The sequence below is a fragment of the Chanodichthys erythropterus genome, chromosome 17 (genome assembly GCF_024489055.1).
Source record: "Chanodichthys erythropterus isolate Z2021 chromosome 17, ASM2448905v1, whole genome shotgun sequence".
NCBI classification, from domain to species: Eukaryota; Metazoa; Chordata; class Actinopteri; order Cypriniformes; family Xenocyprididae; genus Chanodichthys; species Chanodichthys erythropterus.
The window spans coordinates 11,061,679-11,083,567 of NC_090237.1; the positions used below are offsets into that span (position 1 = coordinate 11,061,679).

Consider the following 21,889-nt stretch of genomic DNA (forward strand, 5'->3'; position numbering starts at 1 on the left):
ATTTAAACTATTAGGTATTATAGATGGCCTTATGTGATGCACTGTATTTTGTGCCAGTTAAGGCTTAGAAATAACGATAGAAAAAACATAAATTCTCCCCAGAGTACTGTTTATATGAATATAATGTATATTTTCTGGTGGTATACAATGATTGTAGCTATAACATAACTGTGTGATAAACGTTTTGGCTTGAAATGAATGGGGCTATTAAATGTGTGTAGCCTAAATCAATTCTTTTGTCATAATAGGCAGGAGGAGCGATATTCTAAACCACACATTTTGAGGGGACCCATGGGTTTATATATCGCGCCAAGATTCGAACCGCTTCCTGAACAGTCAAGTACAAGTGAGGCTTCGGACGTCATCAATGACGTAATTGGTCTAAATCTAAACAAGCCTCGACACGCGCTTCACTGAAAGATTCCGGGATTTCTCGACACACACTCCGAAGCCTCGGCGAAGAACGTAACATCACTATTTGAAAGGTCTTCTGGTATGTATGCTTTTTTGGGGGGTTACCATTGTGCTGAAGAGTTAGAGCCTGTGATTAGGTTGGCCAATAACCATTTTTACTGCGTTTACTTAATTTATATATTTAGTGGTTGTGCGCTCTTCAACAGTGTTTCCTTGCACAATTCTTTAAACCATGCAGGTATGTTTGTGTTTTATAACTAGTTTAAGAATATGAAACGTTTTAATGCAAGTAGTTAAAAAATATAAGAAATGTTTTACATTATGTCTTTCTTTACATGTGTGTTTGTTTTGCATGAGTAAAATATATCTGCATAATAGGCCTATTAAACACCGCAGTAAAGATAGTTTGCGGTTTGATATTCAGATTTCTTTTGGCTATAAATACGCAGTGCGCTGTCATAGACATGCAAATAATACCAAATATCGTTCTCCATGATTTGTGAATCAAGGTGACGCTGTCCTTTGGGCCGAAATCAGGTTTTTTTTTCGTAGCGACTCTTAATTTTATAATGGCTATAGCTCCAAATGTTGGACACTTAGAGGAATGAAACTGGTGTCATCTTCACCAGCTTGATCTGTGAATTTTTTCACAGCAAAGCTCTTGTCCGTAAACCCCTTGGTAAGACCGCCAGTAAGGAATGTGAAATAAAAGCGTTCTTCATCAGTGTTGCCAGATTGGACTAAAGATTTCCAGCCCAACTACAGCTTAAAACCCGCCCATTTCAAAAAATACCAGCCCAAAATACATACTGTTATTAAAACTGTTATAGAATAAAACACACAATTTTTTTTATTATTATTATTAAACAACCAGACTAACACATTTTTTTTTTTATATAAATGATAATTTTATTAAAACACAAGGTCTACATCGGAAACCTCAGAAGGGGACAACATTTTTTATTGTTCTTGTGCTACTATTGTCAGAACTACAGTTCTTTTCTAATAGGCCAATTCTCAAATCATTTCATTATACTTTTCTTTTTGTATTAGTAGGCTACTTACAAATTTGTGCTTAATTACCAACTAATTAATTTTTTTATATTATCATTATTAAAATTATTATTATTATTTAACTTATAGACCACTGGGCGATTCAACATGAATTCTCGTTTTTTTTTCCTTCTTTTAATTTTAAATAAAATAATGACTGAATGATACACTGAATCGTCACTAGTAGGGCTGCCCCCTAATAGTCGACCGTTAGTCAGCTTGAAGAGGCTTGGTCGACCAAGATTTTATTAATCGGTTAGTCGCAGAAAAAAAAAATCTCCACAGGAAGTGGCGAGGTCACGCAGTCCTAGAGGCACAGATCATTAACTGCAGGAAATCCAAACATTCACCTATCATTTATCGACCTCAAATATGGCTTATCACTTGAAACATGTAAGTCGCCACTTTAGTCCATTCTCTTTAATGTTTGCCTATAGATAAATGTGCATTTGGCATATCCAAGTGTTTGTGTGGAGAGCGTGTTTACTGCATGACATGGAGGCGCCGGTGTGATCACTGCACTTAACTTAAAATACTCCGACATTTTTGGTCATAGATAAGAGTAATGCAAAATGTAAAGGGTCTACTTTTATTTCTGTAAACTCACAATAACAGCAAAACGTTGTGCTTTTGTAAAACAATGAAAGCAATCAGGATGCGTTTTCTGATCTCGGTCTCGGTGAACTTGAGCTCGTAACAAGCATGAACCGAAACTCATCGTATAGGCTGCTTTCCTCACAGACACAAGAAATATATCTATAGCTTGGAATGTCTACTTTTAAACGAGCCAATTCAAATGGAAAATAAATATTCTCAGATTATGTAATCCATATGAAACTTGTATATAGGCGCGTCCACTACTGCGGAGATGAGAGATGAGTCAGCATTGTTGACTTATCCGCTCTCCCATTCCTTTCTGTAGGACTTTTTATATTTAACCCACTTTGGCATGATGATGATGATGAATGATGATCACTGATGATGATAATGCAGTTTTGACGATATAACGAATTAGCCTACAACAACCCGCCAATCAAGCTTGAAGTCTGATTGGACAGGATTCCCCTGAACCTTATTGGCTAACCTGAACCATACCTAATTTAAATGTCATCCTAAATTATATAATTTATTTTATAGTTAGTTTTCATTAAAAAAATAATAAAGAATACTGTTTATAGTCAAAAATAAAAACCCGCCTGTTGCATCAAAAACCAGCCCAAATTTTAAAGACCCGCCCAATGCATTTTTTTCCGGTCGGACGTGACCAAAAGGAGCCCAATTGGGCGGGAACCCGCCCAATCTGGCAACACTGTTCTTCATGTTTAACGTCTATTACCAATGAACAGGCAGACTGCTGGAATAAAATAACATTGTTTTAGGTCGAGCTCGATTTGTGAAAACTTTCACAAGAGCATTTTGTCTCGTGGTCGTGTTTCTCTTTGCTCTGCCCCCCGTTTTTTGTATAATATGATATATATATATATATATATATATATATATATATATATATATATATATATATATATATATAATTGACCTTGTACAGATAATGTACATCACTATTCTCATCTGTGAAAACTTTCACAGTTCAGTACGGGTCAGCTGACCCATCCCAGGGTCACTAACATCGCTATTCTGATCTGTGAAAACTTTCACAATTGAGTTTTGGTCAGCTGACCCTTCCCTGGGTCACTAACATCGCTATTCTGATCTGTGAAAACTTTCACAGTTCAGTACGGGTCAGCTGACCATTCCCTGGGTCACTAACATCGCTATTCTGATCTGTGAAAACTTTCACAGTTCAGTACGGGTCAGCTGACCATTCCCTGGGTCACTAATATCGTTATTCTGATCTGTGAAAACTTTCACAGTTGAGTTTTGGTCAGCTGACCCTTCCCTGGGTCATGTACATCACTATTCTGATCTGTGAAAACTTTCACAGTTCAGTACGGGTCAGCTGACCCATCCCAGGGTCACTAGCATCACTATTCTGACCTGTGAAAACTTTCACAGTTCAGTACGGGTCAGCTGACCATTCCCTGGGTCACTAACATCGTTATTCTGATCTGTGAAAACTTTCACAGTTGAGTTTTGGTCAGCTGACCCTTCCCTGGGTCATGTACATCACTATTCTGATCTGTGAAAACTTTCACAGTTGAGTACGGGTCAGCTGACCCATCCCTGGGTCACTAACATCGCTATTTTGATCTGTGAAAACTTTCACAGTTCAGTACGGGTCAGCTGACCCATCCCTGGGTCACTAACATCGCTATTTTGATCTGTGAAAACTTTCACAGTTCAGTTCGGGTCAGCTGACCCTTCCCTGGGTCATGTACATAACTTTTCTGATCTGTGAAAACTCTCACAGTTCAGTACGGGTCAGCTGACCCATCCCTGGGTCACTAATATCGCTATTCTGATCTGTGAAAACTTTCACAGTTGAGTTTTGGTCAGCTGACCCTTCCCTGGGTCATGTACATCACTATTCTGATCTGTGAAAACTTTCACAGTTCAGAAAAGTGATGCTAGTGACCCAGGGATGGGTCAGCTGACCCGTACTGAACTGTGAAAGTTTTCACAGATCAGAGTAGTGATGTACATGACCCAGGGAAGGGTCAGCTGACCCGTACTGAACTGTGAAAGTTTTCACAGATCAGAAAAGTGATTCTAGTGAACCAGGGATGGGTCAGCTGACCCGTACTGAAGTGTGAAAGTTTTCACAGATCAGAAAAGTGATTCTAGTGAACCAGGGATGGGTCAGCTGACCCGTACTGAACTGTGAGAGTTTTCACAGATCAGAAAAGTTATGTACATGACCCAGGGAAGGGTCAGCTGACCCGAACTGAACTGTGAAAGTTTTCACAGATCAGAAAAGTGATGCTAGTGACCCTGGGAAGGGTCAGCTGACCCGTACTGAACTGTGAAAGTTTTCACAGATCAGAAAAGTGATTCTAGTGACCCAGGGATGGGTCAGCTGACCCGTACTGAACTGTGAAAGTTTTCACAGATCAGAAAAGTTATGTACATGACCCAGGGAAGGGTCAGCTGACCCGTACTGAACTGTGAAAGTTTTCACAGATCAGAAAAGTGATTCTAGTGCCCAGGGATGGGTCAGCTGACCCATACTGAACTGTGAAAGTTTTCACAGGTCAGAATAGTGATGTACATGACCCAGGGAAGGGTCAGCTGACCCGTACTGAACTGTGAAAGTTTTCACAGACCAGAAAAGTGATGCTAGTGACCCTGGGATGGGTCAGCTGACCCGTACTGAACTGTGAAAGTTTTCACAGGTCAGAATAGTGATGCAAGTGACCCTGGGATGGGTCAGCTGACCCGCACTGAACTGTGAAAGTTTTCACAGATCAGAATAGCGATGTTAGTGACCCTGGGATGGGTCAGCTGACCCGTACTGAACTGTGAAAGTTTTCACAGATCAGAATAGCGATGTTAGTGACCCTGGGATGGGTCAGCTGACCCGTACTGAACTGTGAAAGTTTTCACAGATCAGAATAGCGATGTTAGTGACCCTGGGATGGGTCAGCTGACCCGTACTGAAGTGTGAAAGTTTTCACAGGTCAGAATAGTGATGTACATGACCCAGGGAAGGGTCAGCTGACCCGCACTGAACTATGAAAGTTTTCACAGGTCAGAATAGTGATGTACATGACCCTGGGATGGGTCAGCTGACCCGTACTGAACTGTGAAAGTTTTCACAGATCAGAAAAGTGATGCTAGTGACCCTGGGATGGGTCAGCTGACCCGCACTGAACTGTGAAAGTTTTCACAGATCAGAATAGTGATGCTAGAGACCCTGGGATGGGTCAGCTGACCCGTACTGAACTGTGAAAGTTTCAAAAATGAGAATAGTGATGTACATAATCTGTACAAGGTCATTTATATAATATATATATATATATATATATATATATATATATATATATATATATATATATATATATATATATATATCATATTATTCAAAAAACGGGGGGCAGAGCAAAGAGAAACACGACCACGAGATAAAATGCTATTGTGAAAGTTTTCACAAATCGAGCTCGACCTAAAACAATGTTATTTTATTCCAGCAGTCTGCCTGTTCATTGGTAATAGACGTTAAACATGAAGAACGCCTTTATTTCACATTCCTTACTGGCGGTCTTACCAAGGGGTTTACGGACAAGAGCTTTGCTGTGAAAAAATTCACAGATCAAGCTGGTGAAGATGACACCAGTTTCATTCCTCTAAGTGTCCAACATTTGGAGCTATAGCCATTATAAAATTAAGAGTCGCTACGAAAAAAAACCCTGATTTCGGCCCAAAGGACAGCGTCACCTTAATTCACAAATCATGGAGAACGATATTCGGTATTATTTGCATGTCTATGATAGCGCACTGCGTATTTATAGCCAAAAGAAATCTGAATATCAAACCGCAAACTATATTTACTGCGGTCTATTAAACATGCAGCACCATATCTGATGAAGTGTATTAGGCCTACTGAATACAAAATTACATAATATAGGCTAGCCTACATTATGATATTTTAGTAAATATATTGTAACGTTTCAGTAGCATAGGCTATATGAAAAGCGGCAATTCCCTATTATTCAATATAGCTTGTAATATTAATATTATATTTGTAATATTTACAAATATATTATTCTGTATAGCCTATATTTTCAGATATAGCCTAATGTTATATCATTTAATAAATTGATCATTCATATAGGCCTATAGGGAAATATATTTTCTTTCTGTAAGCGAGAGTAGAATACACGACATGATTTTTGATGTCGTACGAGCTCGCAGGCGATAGACCTTTTTCACAAGAATCGGAAATCACGTGACGCCGGGTAAAGTTAGTTTCGCTATGCGTCTACGGCTATTCGATTGATATGCTCTTTTCTCAAGTAGCGCTTCTTACCTTTTCTGTTTTGTGTTTTTCCCAAGTTGCTGTTGTACAGTCTACAAATAAATTAATTTCTACTTGTTTGTGGTTATACAGCCACTCAGTCAGACCGTTGCTCGAATTCACCGGCAGATGGATTTATATCACCAGCTGTCATAAAGTAAAGGCTACGCAGCTACTCATTCAGTAATTCCCCCGATCGTATCACGTACGACAAACATTATTTATATAATTTATTCATTAAAAAAATTAACTCCCAATACTTCAATGGGGAATATAAAGTCGTGAGATACATATATTGTAGTGAGTTTAATACGTTTTAAAAATATATGGCATGTAATCTCATATGGCATTACATCCCACATTCAAGTATGTTATAACTAATCTTGATCGATTAAACTGATTAAACTAAGAAGACATAATTTATTTCCAACACTACACTGTACACAACTATCAGTATTTGCAATAATGTTGCAACAGCTCAATAATACTGTGCATAGGCTAATACACACTTTAAGATGATGATGTTTATATCCAGAAATATCCACGGTGCGAGCGGTCCTGTTTCAAGAATCAGAGGATCAAGCTTGCTTGATAAGGGAGCTGCCAGATGATTTCCCCAGCACGTCATGAAAAACTATACACCCCAATGTGCATACTATCCACCCTAAATAGTACTGAATATTACTAATGTCAAATAGACTACTATTTAGGATGGATAGTATGCACTTTGAGACTCAGGCACTGTCTTTACAGCACATGGAGCACGATAACCCACACAGCGAAAGTCCAGGGGTCAGAAAGTAAAAGTCTTGCCATATTTTTATTCCACCCACTTAAGCGCTGTTAAAGTTAATGAGATAAATAAGTGACCATTATTAAAGACACCTGATGATAACAAGCAGAATCACCAAAGGAGAAAAATCACAATTTTTTAAGTTACCATATCGAGGTCAGGGTTTGTTTTAGTTGAGCTCTTGACCCTTGACTTTTTAATGTTAGAATTTGTTTGGGCTGCTGTAACTGAGTTATAACAGACAGACAAACAAAGAGAAGAAAAAAAAAGATTCGGTGCTGTTGGTTATGTTTTCACATTGTCTGATCTGAATCACTGAACTCATTTAAAGCCCAGTTTTAGTTAGATTTACATTATTGATTACAGCAGCACTGTGTTTCTACGGCAGAAGATCCAGCTTTTTCAAAATAATCCAAAAGTTGCTCTAAAAAAATTTATTCTCTTGACACACAGATCAAGAATCAGCATATGAATTTCAACAGTTGTGAGAGTAATAAAGCATGTTGCAATGCATTCTGGGTGCCACCAATCAAAATTCATCCACGGCTCCCATCATGCATTGCTGCATGAATATATTATGAGCTGAATTGTCTTAGTAATTTTCTTTATTCTCACTATTTTATTTTTTGCTGTTTTTATGTGACTTAGTAGCTTGTTTTCTAATGTTTAGAGTTGATCTGTTGATCAGAATATGTTGCTTGTCACCGTCATTGAGATTCACTGGCTGATACTTGATATCTGTGTGTGCCTAAAAGAAAGTTTGTTTTTTTTTTTTAATCAGAACAACTTTTAAGAAATCCTTCAGATTATATTGATAAAGCTGATCTTCTGTAGAACCACAGTGCTGCTGTAATCAATAATGTAAATCTAACCATTAGATCAAGCTTTAAATGAGTTTGGTGATTCAAATCAAACAATGATTACGTGAAAACACAACCAACTTCACCTGATTATCTTTTCTCTTTGCTTGTCTGGCTGTTATAACTCAGCTACAGCAGCCCAAACAAATTCTAACATTAAACAGTCAAGGGTCAAGAGCTCAACTAAAACAAACCCTGATCTCTGTGATGGTGTCTTAAAAATTGTGATTTTTCTCCTTTGGTGATTCTGCTTGTTATCATCAGGTGTCTTCAATAATGCTCAATCATCACTCAATTAAACTTTAAAAGTACTTAAGTGGGTGGAAAAAACATATGGCAAGATTTGTACTTTCTGATCCCCAGACTTTCCACCTCTGTCGCGAACAGACCCGTATCGGCGTCCACTTGCGCGCAGTGACTGATCTGCAACGAAGGCAGATCGCGGACCTCGCCTTGGCTTCGCACTGCATCCGCTCCGCATCCGAGATTAAAACCTTACCTCCACCGCGGGTCCGTTTGGGACATGCAAATTGATACAACCATTACAGTAAAGGCACTTCAGCGGATCCGACATGGATCTGCTCAGGATCGCTGACTGACAGTACAGTTTATGGCATCGACCGGAGGTGGACTTGATCCTCTGGGTGGCGCCAAAACAAATGTGATAGTCACGCGGGCTTGGTGACTTGAATGCGGATCCGCCTATGAGTCCCCTGCTGTGTGGGAATGCACATCCAAACAGACACGGAGAATGTAACCAGTTTAACCGCCATCACTTTGAATTATTTATTAAATTTAGCTCTTAATAAGAGCTCTGTAGTCTCACAAATAATTCACCAAAAACATTTTCATGATATTTAATTCGTAAAACGACTTTTATTCCCGAGCTGGTTCTGATCGAGGCTATCTATCACTGTAATCGGAAAAACTTTTACCCGGCGTGGATCATTTCGGAAGCCAAAAACCCGGAAGTGTGATCATTTTTTAAGCATGTTTGAAAAACTCGGCCCGATTTGACCAGTGCATAGGCTGTCCCGTATTGCTAAATCATACAACCACGAATCTCAAGAATCGCCTGTGATGGGGGGCTATCTGGATGTGAAAGTATGCATCTTTCAGGTCCAGCGAGCAGAACCAGTCCCCGGGGCAAACCTGCGCGAGGATCTGCTTCAGCGTTAGCATCTTGAACTTCCGTCTCATGAGGGAGAGGTTCAAGAGCCTGAGATCTAAGATGGGTCTGAGACCGCCATCTTTTTTGGGAACTAGAAAATAATGGCTGTAGAACCCCGAATTGCTCTCTGAGGGGGAAACTATTTCTATAGCTCCTTTCCTCAGAAGAGACGTGACTTCGGCTCGGAGGACATGAACGTCGTCCTTGTTGACTGAAGTCTGAAGCACCCCGCTGAAGCGCGGGGGCCTTCGGTCGAACTGAAGCGAGTAGCCTCGACTTATGGTTCCCAGAACCCAGCTTGACACTCCGGGGATGCCCCGCCAGGCCTCGGCCCGCGTGACAAGGGGTTGAATGGTATCGGGTGACGGGCCGCCAATCGGGGGCCCGTGCACCGGAGAGAGTGGAAGAGGAACTTCGCTCTTTCTTAGAGAAGGTAGAATATTCATAGTGTTCGCCATAAGAATAGCGTTTTGCATGGACACAGCACTGGGCCCAGTTAGCACAACACTGAACATATCTCCCACGTCCGGAGCTGAACGAGGCGGAGGGGGGGTGGAACGAAAGAGCTTTTGGGGTGGTCCGGCCGTGGCGAGACTTTGCCCAATCCTCTTCCTTCCTGAAACATCAGGAGGGCTTAGGAGGTGTCGGGTCCAGCGTAATCTTAGGCGGGGGTCCCTGACGTTGCCTCGGGAAGGAGGAGCGCTTACGATGGCGCTGTTCCTTCGGTGGTGCTGCCTGAGAGGTAGAGGGGGCAGGTTTGTTCTGCTGAGCCGGCGCAGACTTGGGGCGGCTGGAAGCAGACGTGGAGCTAGAGCGTTTAGGCAGGAAGTGTCGCATAGCCTGAGACGACTTTTGTGCTGCAGTATAACGCTCCGTAAAGCCCTCTACTGCTGGCCCGAAGAGACCAGAAGGAGAGACCGGCGCATCCAAAAAGGCCGTCTTGTCCATCTCCTTAATCTCGGTCAGGTTGAGCCACAAATGGCGCTCAAGCACGACCAGGCTGGCCATGGAACATCCAATGGCCTGAGCTGTGGCCTTTGTGGCACGCAGGGCTAAGTCAGTGGCGCTGCGGAGGTCACGGAAGGCGGGTACATCGACACCGGACTCATCCAGAGAACGGAGAAGCTTCGCTTGAAACACCTGGAGAATAGCCATGGTGTGCAGCGCTGAGGCAGCCTGGCCCGCGGACGTATATGCTCTGCCAGCCAGGGCAGAAGTGGTCCTGCAGGGCTTGGATGGAAGGGCCGTCTTAGTTTTCCAACCCACAGCCGTGGGGGGACAGAGGTGAGCCACCACCGCTTCGTCCAGGGGCAGTAGATGCTCGTAACCCTTCTCTTCAGAGCCATTCACAGAGGTGAGAGCTGAATAATGCGTAGTACATAGACGGGGCACGCCACGACTTCGTCAGCTCGTTGTGAACCTCTGGGAAAAATGGTGCGGCGCGTTGACGAGGGCCCTGGCGGAAACCCGGCAGGAACCACTCATCGAGCCTGCTCCGTGATGGCTCCTCTGGCGGAGCCCATTCGAGGTCCAAAACCTCTACTGCTTGCGAGAGGATGCGGAAGAGCTCGGCATCCATACCCGGCTTGCAGTCAATGGGCTCCAGCGAGGGAAGGCGGGCAGGGTCACAATCACCGGCCCAACTTTCAGTTTCAGAGGCCGCGAGAGACATAAAGTCATCAAGCGGCTCGTCCTCAGAACCGCCAAAAGAGATGCGGTCGCTCGAATCTGCCAAAGGGACGCAGCTCAGGGCGGGAGAACAGGACGGGGGACTGCTCTCTCGGGGGAGAGGGTGAGGCACGGGGGGAAGCCGGCATGACGTCATCCAACTCCTGTCTCTTCCTAGCCGGCTCGCGGGAGGAAGAAGACGGGAGGGCGCGAGCGTAACAACGCCGCCGCCGTGAAAACGGCGTTTGAGGGGCTCTTTTAGAGCGGCGAGGGCCACTAGAGCAGTGAAAACCACTGTTGGAAAGCTCTTTTAGAGCGGCAATAAACCGCAGGAAAATCGCTCTTTTAGGCGCGCCGGATGGCGGCAGGAGACGGGCGGCTCGAGTCGGCACTCGAGGCGGCAGTCAACGAGGACGCCAGCGCTTCTTCCTCGGCGAGCTCAGCAGTCCGCTGCGGGAGCCTCTTCGATGGCGGCGAGAGCTTCTTTCCAGGCGAGTTTCTTCCAGGCGGCGAAGGCTTCAGCCGGAGATCAGCGAGGAGCAATGTGAAGTCGTCACTGAAGGAGAGAGAACTGAAATCCTATGGCGAAACGCCCGCTTATATAGCCCTAAACCCCGCCCATTTCGGCGGGAATATTCGCGCGCTCTGTCGCCATAGGTCGCGCAGCTATGCCGCGCCGTCATTGGTTCAACAACTTGTCTATGAGAGAACCAATGGCGATGCAGTTACATGCATTATTGAAAAAGGCTTCAGTAACGGGGAAAAAGGAGACCTTTCCCCATGCGCAGTACGAGTGAAGTATCGAAAGGGAACTCGTCTGATAGTCCAGTTGCATATATATTTGAATGAAGTATGCATCAGGACTGTCTCTCAATTGCAAGTGGTTTCGGAGTGGAATAGACAGTAATTTAATAAGAATGTAATCTTGCCCATCGAGTTGTCAGCCTGTTATTATTATTGTTGCTGTCATTGTTATTGTTGTTTTACTTTATGACTTTATGCTGACTTAAAACCTAACAACAGTAGTATCATAAAATAACTAATGAATGCTTTATTCGTAAACTTTTCTGTTTTGGTAAAGTGCCTCTACTGTTCCATTACATTATTATCATGAAGTGTTGTTTTGGTGATTGTAGTTTACTGAGCTTTTGCCTGCAAAACAATATGGAATAGAACGGAATCGAGATATGTTAAAAGAGATTAATAAAATGGTCTCTTCATTTTAAATGTACAGCAATCATGTCTGGAAACTTGACAAATAATATTTTATTGGGACATGTAAAAGTGAAAAAACAAACAAAAAAAAAAATGATAGAAAAAAGATTAAAGTTAAAAGACTCCTTATCCTTATCCCCTCTAGTGGCCAACATTAATATCACAGCCTTAATCTTCCAGGTGAAATGGCTGTTTTGAATTTGATTTTTCACTCACCATAAGCATCATAAATTCATAAAACTCAGCATATGTGGTCATTTATTGTTCTCCATGTTTACAGTTTTTAGAAACTTCTAAGTTTTTAGAAGTTTGATATACATGTGTTGTTAATGGGCTGTTCGTGTTCATACAGTAATTAAATGACCCAATATTAATTTAGTGCATTCCCAGTGTCCGTAGCTGTATCCCTTCTTGACCTTATACCCTAAAATTGGTGTCTTCTGAGTTAAAAAAAAAGTGCTTCAGAGAATTATTTTAAGCTTGCAGTTAAGACAATTTGATGCATTCCACATAGGCCTACACAAAAATCAATTGGCCTAAGATTCATTCTATTTGCCCTATATAAAAATATCATTAATTTATTTGTGATAACCCGGGAGCCTGTTCTCTTCTTGGACGAGTACAGTTTAAATCCATGGGAACAGACTGTGAAATGTGGGCACGGTTTACAAATTTGTGGGTATATGCGGATTGAAAAACCAATATGGTTTACAAATCTAAGCGCACAGATTGGATATTCCAGGGTACGTTTAATTTTGCACTAAGTGAAATAGCAATAGATTCTATTTATACTAAGTGAAAATAGCATCATTTCTTATATGCTACTTATTCTAAGTGAAAAAAGCTAAATATTCTATTCGCCCTATAAAAAAGTATTGTCTTTGCAATAAGTGCACATATTAGTTAGATGCTATATTTCCAGGCTACCTATAAATAGTGTCAGATAATATTTGTACATTAGTGTTGTTGTACATTAAACGGTATACAATAATAATGGACAGGGACATGCAGAGAGTTCCTCAGGGGCAGGGGCTCAAATGTAAAAAAGGGGCAATGTAAAACAAACAAACAAAAAAACATAATGTTATATTTTTGCAAGAAACAGTTATGCTGCTTAATATTTTTTTATAACCTGTGATACTTTTTTCCCAAGATTCTTTGATGAATAAAACGTTAGAAAAGAACAGCATAAATTATAGGAATAAATTATATTTAAAAGTATATTAAAATAGAAAACCATCATTGTAAATTGTAATCATCTTTCACTATATTGTTGTTTTTTATCAAATAAATGCAGGATGAGTTTAAGAGACTTTTTTCATAATGCTGCATAATTATCAAAAATAGTAACATAATGTCCTTTCTTTTCATGTCACCATTTCACCAGCCTACACAAAAGGCAGATTCGAACCTCTGTCAATTTGCGTCAAAACTATTTTTTAACGCACCTTACCTACACTTTTATTCATTCTCAGGATATCAGTTGTTGATATCAAGAACTGAATTGTTGATATCAGGAATTACATTTCCACTAGTAAAAACTTCATTTTTACTAGTAAGAACTGCATTTCTGATATGTGAAATTGGAATTTCAACTAGTAAGAAATCAATTCTTGATATCAACAATTGAATTTGAATGGCAGCCTATGGTGACATTTCACTAGTGAAAATACAATTACAGATATCAAGAATTCTAGTGTCACGATCACAGTCTGTTCCTGTTCACCCCGGACTCCATTTCCCATAATCCTCCCTGTCAAGCACATGCACTCACTCCACCTATCACCTGTTGCCACATACAGTCATGCACACTCCACACTAATCACCACACCCAGCTGATACGCATTACCTGGACTATAAAGGACTCACACACACCACCTCACCGCGAAGTCTTGATTACACTGTGTGTCATTTCTGAGCATTACTATTCCTGTCTGCCTGTCTGTTACCGTTACTGCCTGTTCCTGTTTCTTGACCCGTTGCTGCCTGTCCTGACCCTTGCCTGTTATACTGTTCTGTGAATGATATCCGCCTGTCCTGACCATTGCCTGTTTCCTGATTACGATTCTGCCTGTCCCTTGCTGTTCTCGTCTGCTCCTGATTGACCCTGCCTGTACGACATTCTTAATAAAGCTTGCATTTGGATCTTACCGTGACTCCCGCTTCGTTACATCTAGTTTTTACTAGTGGAAATTCAAATGTTGATCAAGAATTAATATTGTTACTAGTGGAAATGTAATTCCTATTATCAAGAACTGAATTGTTGATATCAATAATTCATATCCTGAGAATGAATAAAAGTCAAAACAGCTTGTCATAGTTACGTCAATGAGATGAAAGTAGTCCGCGGCCACACCCCCGTGCTAATGGTACAGCCCACGGCGCAAATTACAAGACAAAAAAAGTAGAAGATCGGTTAGATTTCATTTATTCAAATGACTGTTTCTAAAGTCATAATTTAGCAAAAGCAAAATTAAAAAGAGGGGGAAATGGCAAATATCCACTGTTGATGTAGGCCTAACCGAAAAACAAGAAAAATTAACGCCTGGGTCCGTGTAACGCTTTACAATTCAATTTTCAGACTATACAATTCAAATGCATAAATGAAAAATTGAAACCAGATGTTCATTTTTCTTGTTTTTCGGTTACATCATCAATGGATATTTGCCATTTTTCCCCCTTTTTTCAATTTTATTTTTGCTAAATTATGACTTTAGAAACAACCATTTGAATAAATAAAATCTAACCGATTTTCTATTTTTCCATTTTTTGTCTTGTAATTTGCGCCGTGGGCTGTACCATTAGCATGGGGGTGTGGCTGCCGACTACTGTCATCTCATTGATGTAACTACTTTATTTACTGCATGTATGTTGAGGAGTAGTTTAAAAGAATGAACACAGAGGATGACCTTTTTCACCCAAAGTGTTATCATTTTTATTATTAATTATTAACTGTGCTAAATATAAGGCAGTCTCCGACTGGCCATCGCGAGCAGCTGGGAAAAGTGAAATCCCGGTGACATGGCAGTGGGATAGGCAGCAGACGCAGGGTAGATCGAGCAGCAGCGCGTGTCAAGATCCTTTACGTCAATATGAAAGATAAAAAGACTTTTTATAAGTAAAAAAAGACAAAATCAATGTGTAATTTACAGTCAAAATCTGTAAACTGATGTTCCCACAATTCCCTGTGTGACACTCCACATTTGAAAGTATTTTGTTTAAATAATCATGTTTGTTAATAGTTTTTGTTATCAGCCATGTACATTAGGGTTTTATGTTACATCTGTTGTTTAATGAATGTTTATTGCATTATAGAAGTGTTGTGGGTTACCATGATGGTGTTTGCGTGAATGACTCTGTACACCTTCTTTATAATAGTAAATACTTCAGCTAGTGGATAAGCTACTTGTGATTAACTCTGATTTTTTCTCTTTTAACACCTGTGTTATTATGGTTGTTGTCAGTATATGTTAAAGGTACAAAACAGATTTTAGTAGTAGTGTGCATTGTTGAATTTATTGGTTTACATTCAAATTTTCTTCAATTACAGTTTGTTCTGTAAATGTGTTTACAGTTTTTCTGTATTTTTTACAAAATTATTCTGGCAACCACAGCTGCCAAAATTATTTTGTAAAAACTACAGATTTTTTTTTACAGTGTTGATATCAACAATTGAATTTGAATGGCAGCCTATGGTGACATTTCACTAGTGAAAATACAATTAAAGATATCAAGAATTCTAGTTTTTACTAGTGGAAATTCAAATGTTGATCAAGAATTAACATTGTTACTAGTGGAAATGTAATTCCTGATATCAACAACTGAATTGTTGATATCAAGAATTCATATCCTGAGATGTGAATAAAAGTCAAAACGGCTTGCCATACACCTCATTAAGAAGATTTAGGGTGACCAGACGTCCCAAAATCTAAACTGTTGTCCCGAATCCCGAATCTGGCCCTAATTGTCCCGAAAATTATACTAAAACAAAATCTTGAGTAGTTAGTTATTGTCTGATATACATTAAAAACTGTCTGCGGAGGTTGAGTCATCCTGCAAACAGCCCCTGCCGACTGCTCATTGGCTGCAGCATGTTTTTTCTAAGTTCTAAAAAAAACCGTAGGCGCGAATTTAGATATGCCTTGATGAAGAGAGCGCAAGTTGCTGCAGCCACGAGGAGGACAGTGATGCACGCGTAAAGGAGTGATTGATTGCTCGCGGCACTGTGTACAAAGAAAATACTTCACCACACAATTATTTCGTTATTTTCGTTTAAGCTTATTAGCGTTAGGCTATACAGAAAGGTTTTTCTTTTCACAATGACATTTAAGTTCATGATTTTAATGTTGTTTTTTTTGTGACAGACTAATGACAGACTGTTGATCTTTGAATAAAAATATGTTTGGTTCAGGTTTGAAATTCATTATCTTTTATTATAGGCTACGCAGCCTAATATCATAGAAGCCTGTCACCTCAGACCGCAGACACCCCCCCGCACAACACTCCTTTTGCCTGAATTACTGCAGCAATGCGGCCTGGCATGGAGTTGATCAGTCTGTGGCACTGCTCAGGTGTTATGAGCAGAGGTGGAAAGTCCAGGGGTCAGAAAGTAAAAGTCCTGCCATATTTTTATTCCACCCACTGAAGCAGTGTTAAAGTTAATGAGAAAATTATTTGAGTGATGATTGATTGTTATTGAAGACAACTGATGATAACAAGCAGAATCAGTGAAGGAGAAAATCTCAAATTTTAAGAAACCATCACAGAGATCAGGGTTTGCTTTAGTTGGGCTCTTGACCCTTGACTTTTTAATATTATTTTGTTTGGGCAGTTTTAACTGTGTTATAGCAAACCAGACAAGCACAAAGGCAAAAGATGATTAGGTGGTGTTGGTTATGTTTTCACATAATCATTATTTGATATGAATCACTGAATTCATTTAGAACCCAATCTCTGAGTTAGATTTACATTATTGATTACAGCAGCACAGTGATTCTACAGAAGATCAACTTTATCAATAAAAAACATTTCTTTAAAAGTTGCACTGATCCAAAAAAAAAAAAGGCACACACAGACATCAAGAATCAGCCTTTGAATCTCAATGATGGTGACAAGCAACATATTCTGATCCTCTGCTGTAGAATCACAGTGCTGCTGTAAAAAATAATGTAAATCTAACTCAGAAATTAGGCTCTCAATGAGTTCTGTGATTCAGGTCAAATAATGATTATGTGAAAACAGAACTAACACCACCTGATCATCCAAGAGCCCAATTAAAGCAAACCCCAATCTCTGTGATCGTGTCTTAAAAATTGTGATTTTCTCCTTTGGAGATTCTGCTTGTTAACATCAGGTATCTTCAATAATGGTCAATCATCACTTAATTAAACACTTATTCACCTCATTAACTTTTACACGGCTTCGGTGGATGGAATAAAAATATGGCAGGACTTTTACTTTCTGACCCCTGGACTTTCCACCTCTGCATATTGCATCTTCATCTTCACAATACCCCATAGATTTTCTATGGGGTTAAGGTCAGGCGACTTTGCTAGCCAGTTAAGAACAGCGATACCATGGTCCTTAAACCAGGTACTGGTAGCTTTGGCACTGTGTGCAGGTGCCAAGTCCTGTTGGAAAATGAAATCTGCATCTCCATAAAGTTGGTCAGCAGCAGGAAGCATGAAGTGCTCTAAAACTTCCTGGTATACGGCTGCGTTGACCTTGGACCTCAGAAAACACAGTGGCCCAACACCAGTGTTGAATAGACAGATGACATGGCACCCCAAACCATCACTGACTGTGGAAACTTTACACTGGACCTCAAGCAACGTGGATTGTGTGCCTCTCCTCTCTTCCTCCAGACTCTGGGACCCTGATTTCCAAAGGAAATGCAAAATTTACTTTCATCAGAGAACATAACTTTGGACCACTCAGCAGCAGTCCAGTCCTTTTTGTCTTTAGTCCAGGCGAGACGCTTCTGACGCTGTCTGTTGTTCAAGAGTGGCTTGACACAAGGAATGCGACAGCTGAAACCCATGTCTAGCATACATCTGTGCGTAGTGGTTCTTGAAGCACTGACTCCAGCTTCAGTCCACTCTTTGTGAATCTCCCCCACATTTTTGAATGGGTTTTGTTTCACAATCCTCTCATGGGTGCGGTTATCCCTATTGCTTGTACACTTTTTTCTACCACATCTTTTCCTTCCCTTCGTCTCTCAATTAATATGCTTGGACAAAGAGATCTGTGAACAGCCAGCCTCTTTTGCAATGACCTTTTGTGTCTTGCCCTCCTTGTAAGGTGTCAATGGTTGTCTTTTGGACAACCGTCAAGTCAGCAGTCTTCCCCATGATTGTTTAGCCTACAGAACTAGACTGAGAGACCATTTAAAGTCCTTTGCAGGTGTTTTGAGTTAATTAGCTGATTAGAGTGTGGCACCAGGTGTCTTCAATATTGAACCTTTTCACAATATTCTGATTTTCTGAGATACTGAATTTGGGATTCTCCTTAGTTGTCAGTTATAATCATCAAAATTAAAAGAAATAAACATTTGAAATATATCAGTCTGTGTGTAATGAATGGATATAATATACAAGTTTCACTTTTTGAATGGAATTAGTGAAATAAATCAACCTTTTGATGATATTCTAATTATATGACCAGTACCTGTTGAGCAGTCTGTTAGTGTTTAATGTTCTCTTTCTGTTATCTGTGTTTGTGAGGTTACCATTGTGCTGGAGAGTAGAGCCTGTGCTTCAGTCAGTGATGATCCCAGAAAAAACTGATGTTCTGCTGCATGTAGCTTTATTTAAAGATTGCACTAACTGTGTAGTTGCTGATGCAGTGATACAGCAGTTACATTAGCTCATACATGTGCTGTTGTCAATTAATGATTTATTGCAATAGATTTGCATTTTAAAGAAAAGGTTTTGTAATATTAATCCAGGAATTATCTGTAAAGAGCTTTTTTTTGTTGGACATTTAAAAAAAATAGTTTTTGTTTGAACAGCCACTTTTGTTAGTTAGTTTAGCTGAGAACATTTCGTACTGGGAACGTTATTAGTCAACGTCCCTAACACCAGTGGGGACGTTCTGAGAATGTTCTGGGAATGTAAAATTTATATATACTCTAGCAGAGTCTACTAACTATGTCATTACTTCAGCTTGAATGATTCTAATTGGCTAAGAAAAATAGACAAATTTGGTAATCTTCCACACATGGACAGATAGTCTGAAGCATATCTCCATTCGTCAGGATACTGATGAGGGGACTCTGGATTTAGGTACTGGGTGTCCTTTTGGGGTCATGACATTGTGCCAGTTGTCCACCAGTACAAAGGACCTGCACAGAACACTTAGCGCACATACACAGATACACATGATTCACAGCTTCTTCAAGGTTGAAGTTGATCTGAGCTCTGCTCTGAGCAGGAAACTTTCCCAAAACATACTGATAACAATATTCAAAATTATTTTCTAGTGTTTGAAAAGGAAAATAAATGCTTTAATATACGTTGAAGAAGTCATTCAAATAATTTAACAGAAAGATAAATGTTGATTAATAACTTAAAACACATGTATTGAAGCAGCAGTGGATTCCAGAATCCACCCCTTCACCTCTCTGATCAGACCCCTCAAGATCATTTTTTAAATTGTTCTAAACAGGGTTTCGGGAATTTCTGTTGATCTAAACTCTACAGCTATGGACTCAAGAACAGTGATGGTCTTATGGATGTTGCTGTCTTCCTCCACTGGAATCAAACTAGATGGAAATGGTTATGTTGATGTTACCATTGCAATCAGTTCAAGAGTACCACAGGATAACACACTCATTGATAAAATCAAGGTAAAAATATACTTTTTTGTCTATTTAACAAAATGTGCATGAATGGTTTTAGTGAATTTTGTGAAAGATAATACTTTGTTGCAGTTTTCAAGAAAATCTTAAAAAGAAATATATAAATCAAGTTTAATTGATAGTATCTGTGAATTAATAAATTAAAGTATAATTATTTTTATAAATACTGTACCACACATTTTGAGTTTTTTTTCTTCCTTCTGACAGGACATGGTCACTAAAGGGTCGATTCATCTTCATCAAGCATTGGATAAAAAGGTTTTTTTCAAAGAAGCCACAATACTCGTTCCACCCCACTGGAATAGTACGGAATTTACCAAAGCAAGAACAGAGTCCTATGAAAAGGTACAGATAATTATGCCATTGTATCTTATGTGTCAAATATTACCCAGATAACAAACAATGATCAAATTTTCGAACAATGACCCACAATTAATGTTCAAAATTGTTGAAATTTCAACTAGAAATCAATGGTAATGGCATTGATGTTGGTTCAACATCATGCTTGCACTCTCAGAAAATGAAACACAACTACAACTGACTTAAAACCACACAGCCTGTAATCAACTGAAGATAAAATAAGACATTGAATCTCTCAAGATCTCAGCAGAAGTTCTTTTTGAGAATTAACAGAGGTTTAGATGTTGATGTTTTATTGAAAATGTTTGGTCACCATTTTGGTGGTCAGTGTTTCCTTTAGTTGGGCAGTTTGACTCTTGGCTTTTCATGTGAGTCTGTGGTCTTTGTAACAGTGTTTATTAAAATTATAATTTGTTGCAAAGACACCAGAAGCAAAAGTTATTGAGTGATATAGTTTACATCATCAGCAGCAAAAACATTTTCTAATTGTACTCCTGACCAAAAGTGTGCATTTGTTTTTAATAAGTTACATTCACCAATGATATTTTATTTCTGCAGATCAGACATTCTGAATTGTTACGTTTAAAGTGCATAAAACCTTTAGACACACAGACATCAAGAATCAGCATATGAATCTCAACAATGGTGACATGCTTCATGCCGCAATGCATGCCGGGAGTCATGAGTTGTATACTTTGATGGCTCCCAGCATGCATTGCGCCATGAAGGATGTCACCATTGTTGAGATTCATATGTTGATTCTTGATGTCTGTGTGTGTCAAAAGTTTTTTTCCCCTAATGTATTTTTTAAAAAATGATCTGTGGCAAGAAAATATTATTGGTGACCATAATATTTTAATAACAAATATTAACCACTTTTGGTCAGGAACAAGATTAAAAAACTACTCTGTTTTATGAGGCAGAAAACTATATTATTGGATCATTTTGTTTCTGTTTTTCTTTGCAACAAATTATGTGCTTTGGTAAACACTGTTACAAAGACCACAAACTCTCACAAAAAACCAAGAGTCAAACTGCACAACTAAAGGAAACACTGACCACCAAAATGGTGACCAACATTTTCAATAAAACATCAACATAGTTGTTTAATTTTCTGCGAGTGCAAGCATGATGTTGAAGCAACATCAATGCCATTTCCATAGATTTTTTGTTGAAATTTCAACATTTATTCAACATTATTAGCGGGTGCAAAAGTGATATTGATTCAATGCGGTTAACGTTGACACATTAACATTGATTTAACATTGTTTTGATCATTGTTTGCTATCTGGGTACTGTTTACTCATTTCATTAACATACTGCTGACAATTTCAATGTGAAATGCAGGCAAACATAAGAATTGATAATGCTAATCCAGCATATGGTGATGAACCCTACACTCTTCAATATGGTGAATGTGGAGCTGAGGCTCTGTTCATTCATTTCACCCCAAACTTCCTCAGAGACGATACACTCACTAAGACTTATGGGTCAAGAGGTGAATGTCATTTGTTATCCTTCAACATTTATCCAGGTTAATCTAGTAATCTGTTTCATTAACTGTTTTATTAACAAGAATGTTTGT

The 21,889-nt window shown here is 39.6% G+C and overlaps 1 protein-coding gene across 2 annotated transcripts in view; it reads left to right on the forward strand.

The window, feature by feature from the left end:
- The first annotated feature begins 443 nt into the window (after positions 1 to 443).
- LOC137005109 (calcium-activated chloride channel regulator 1-like) overlaps positions 444 to 21,889 on the forward strand; it is a 44,352-nt gene continuing 22,906 nt past the window's right edge. For both annotated transcript variants that reach the window (XM_067365890.1, XM_067365891.1), the window contains exons 1-4: positions 444 to 493; positions 19,752 to 19,932; positions 20,152 to 20,289; positions 21,652 to 21,802. In XM_067365890.1, the coding sequence (XP_067221991.1) occupies positions 19,789 to 19,932; positions 20,152 to 20,289; positions 21,652 to 21,802 (433 nt within the window). In that variant the 5' untranslated portion in view covers positions 444 to 493; positions 19,752 to 19,788. The remainder of the gene's footprint in view (positions 494 to 19,751; positions 19,933 to 20,151; positions 20,290 to 21,651; positions 21,803 to 21,889) is intronic.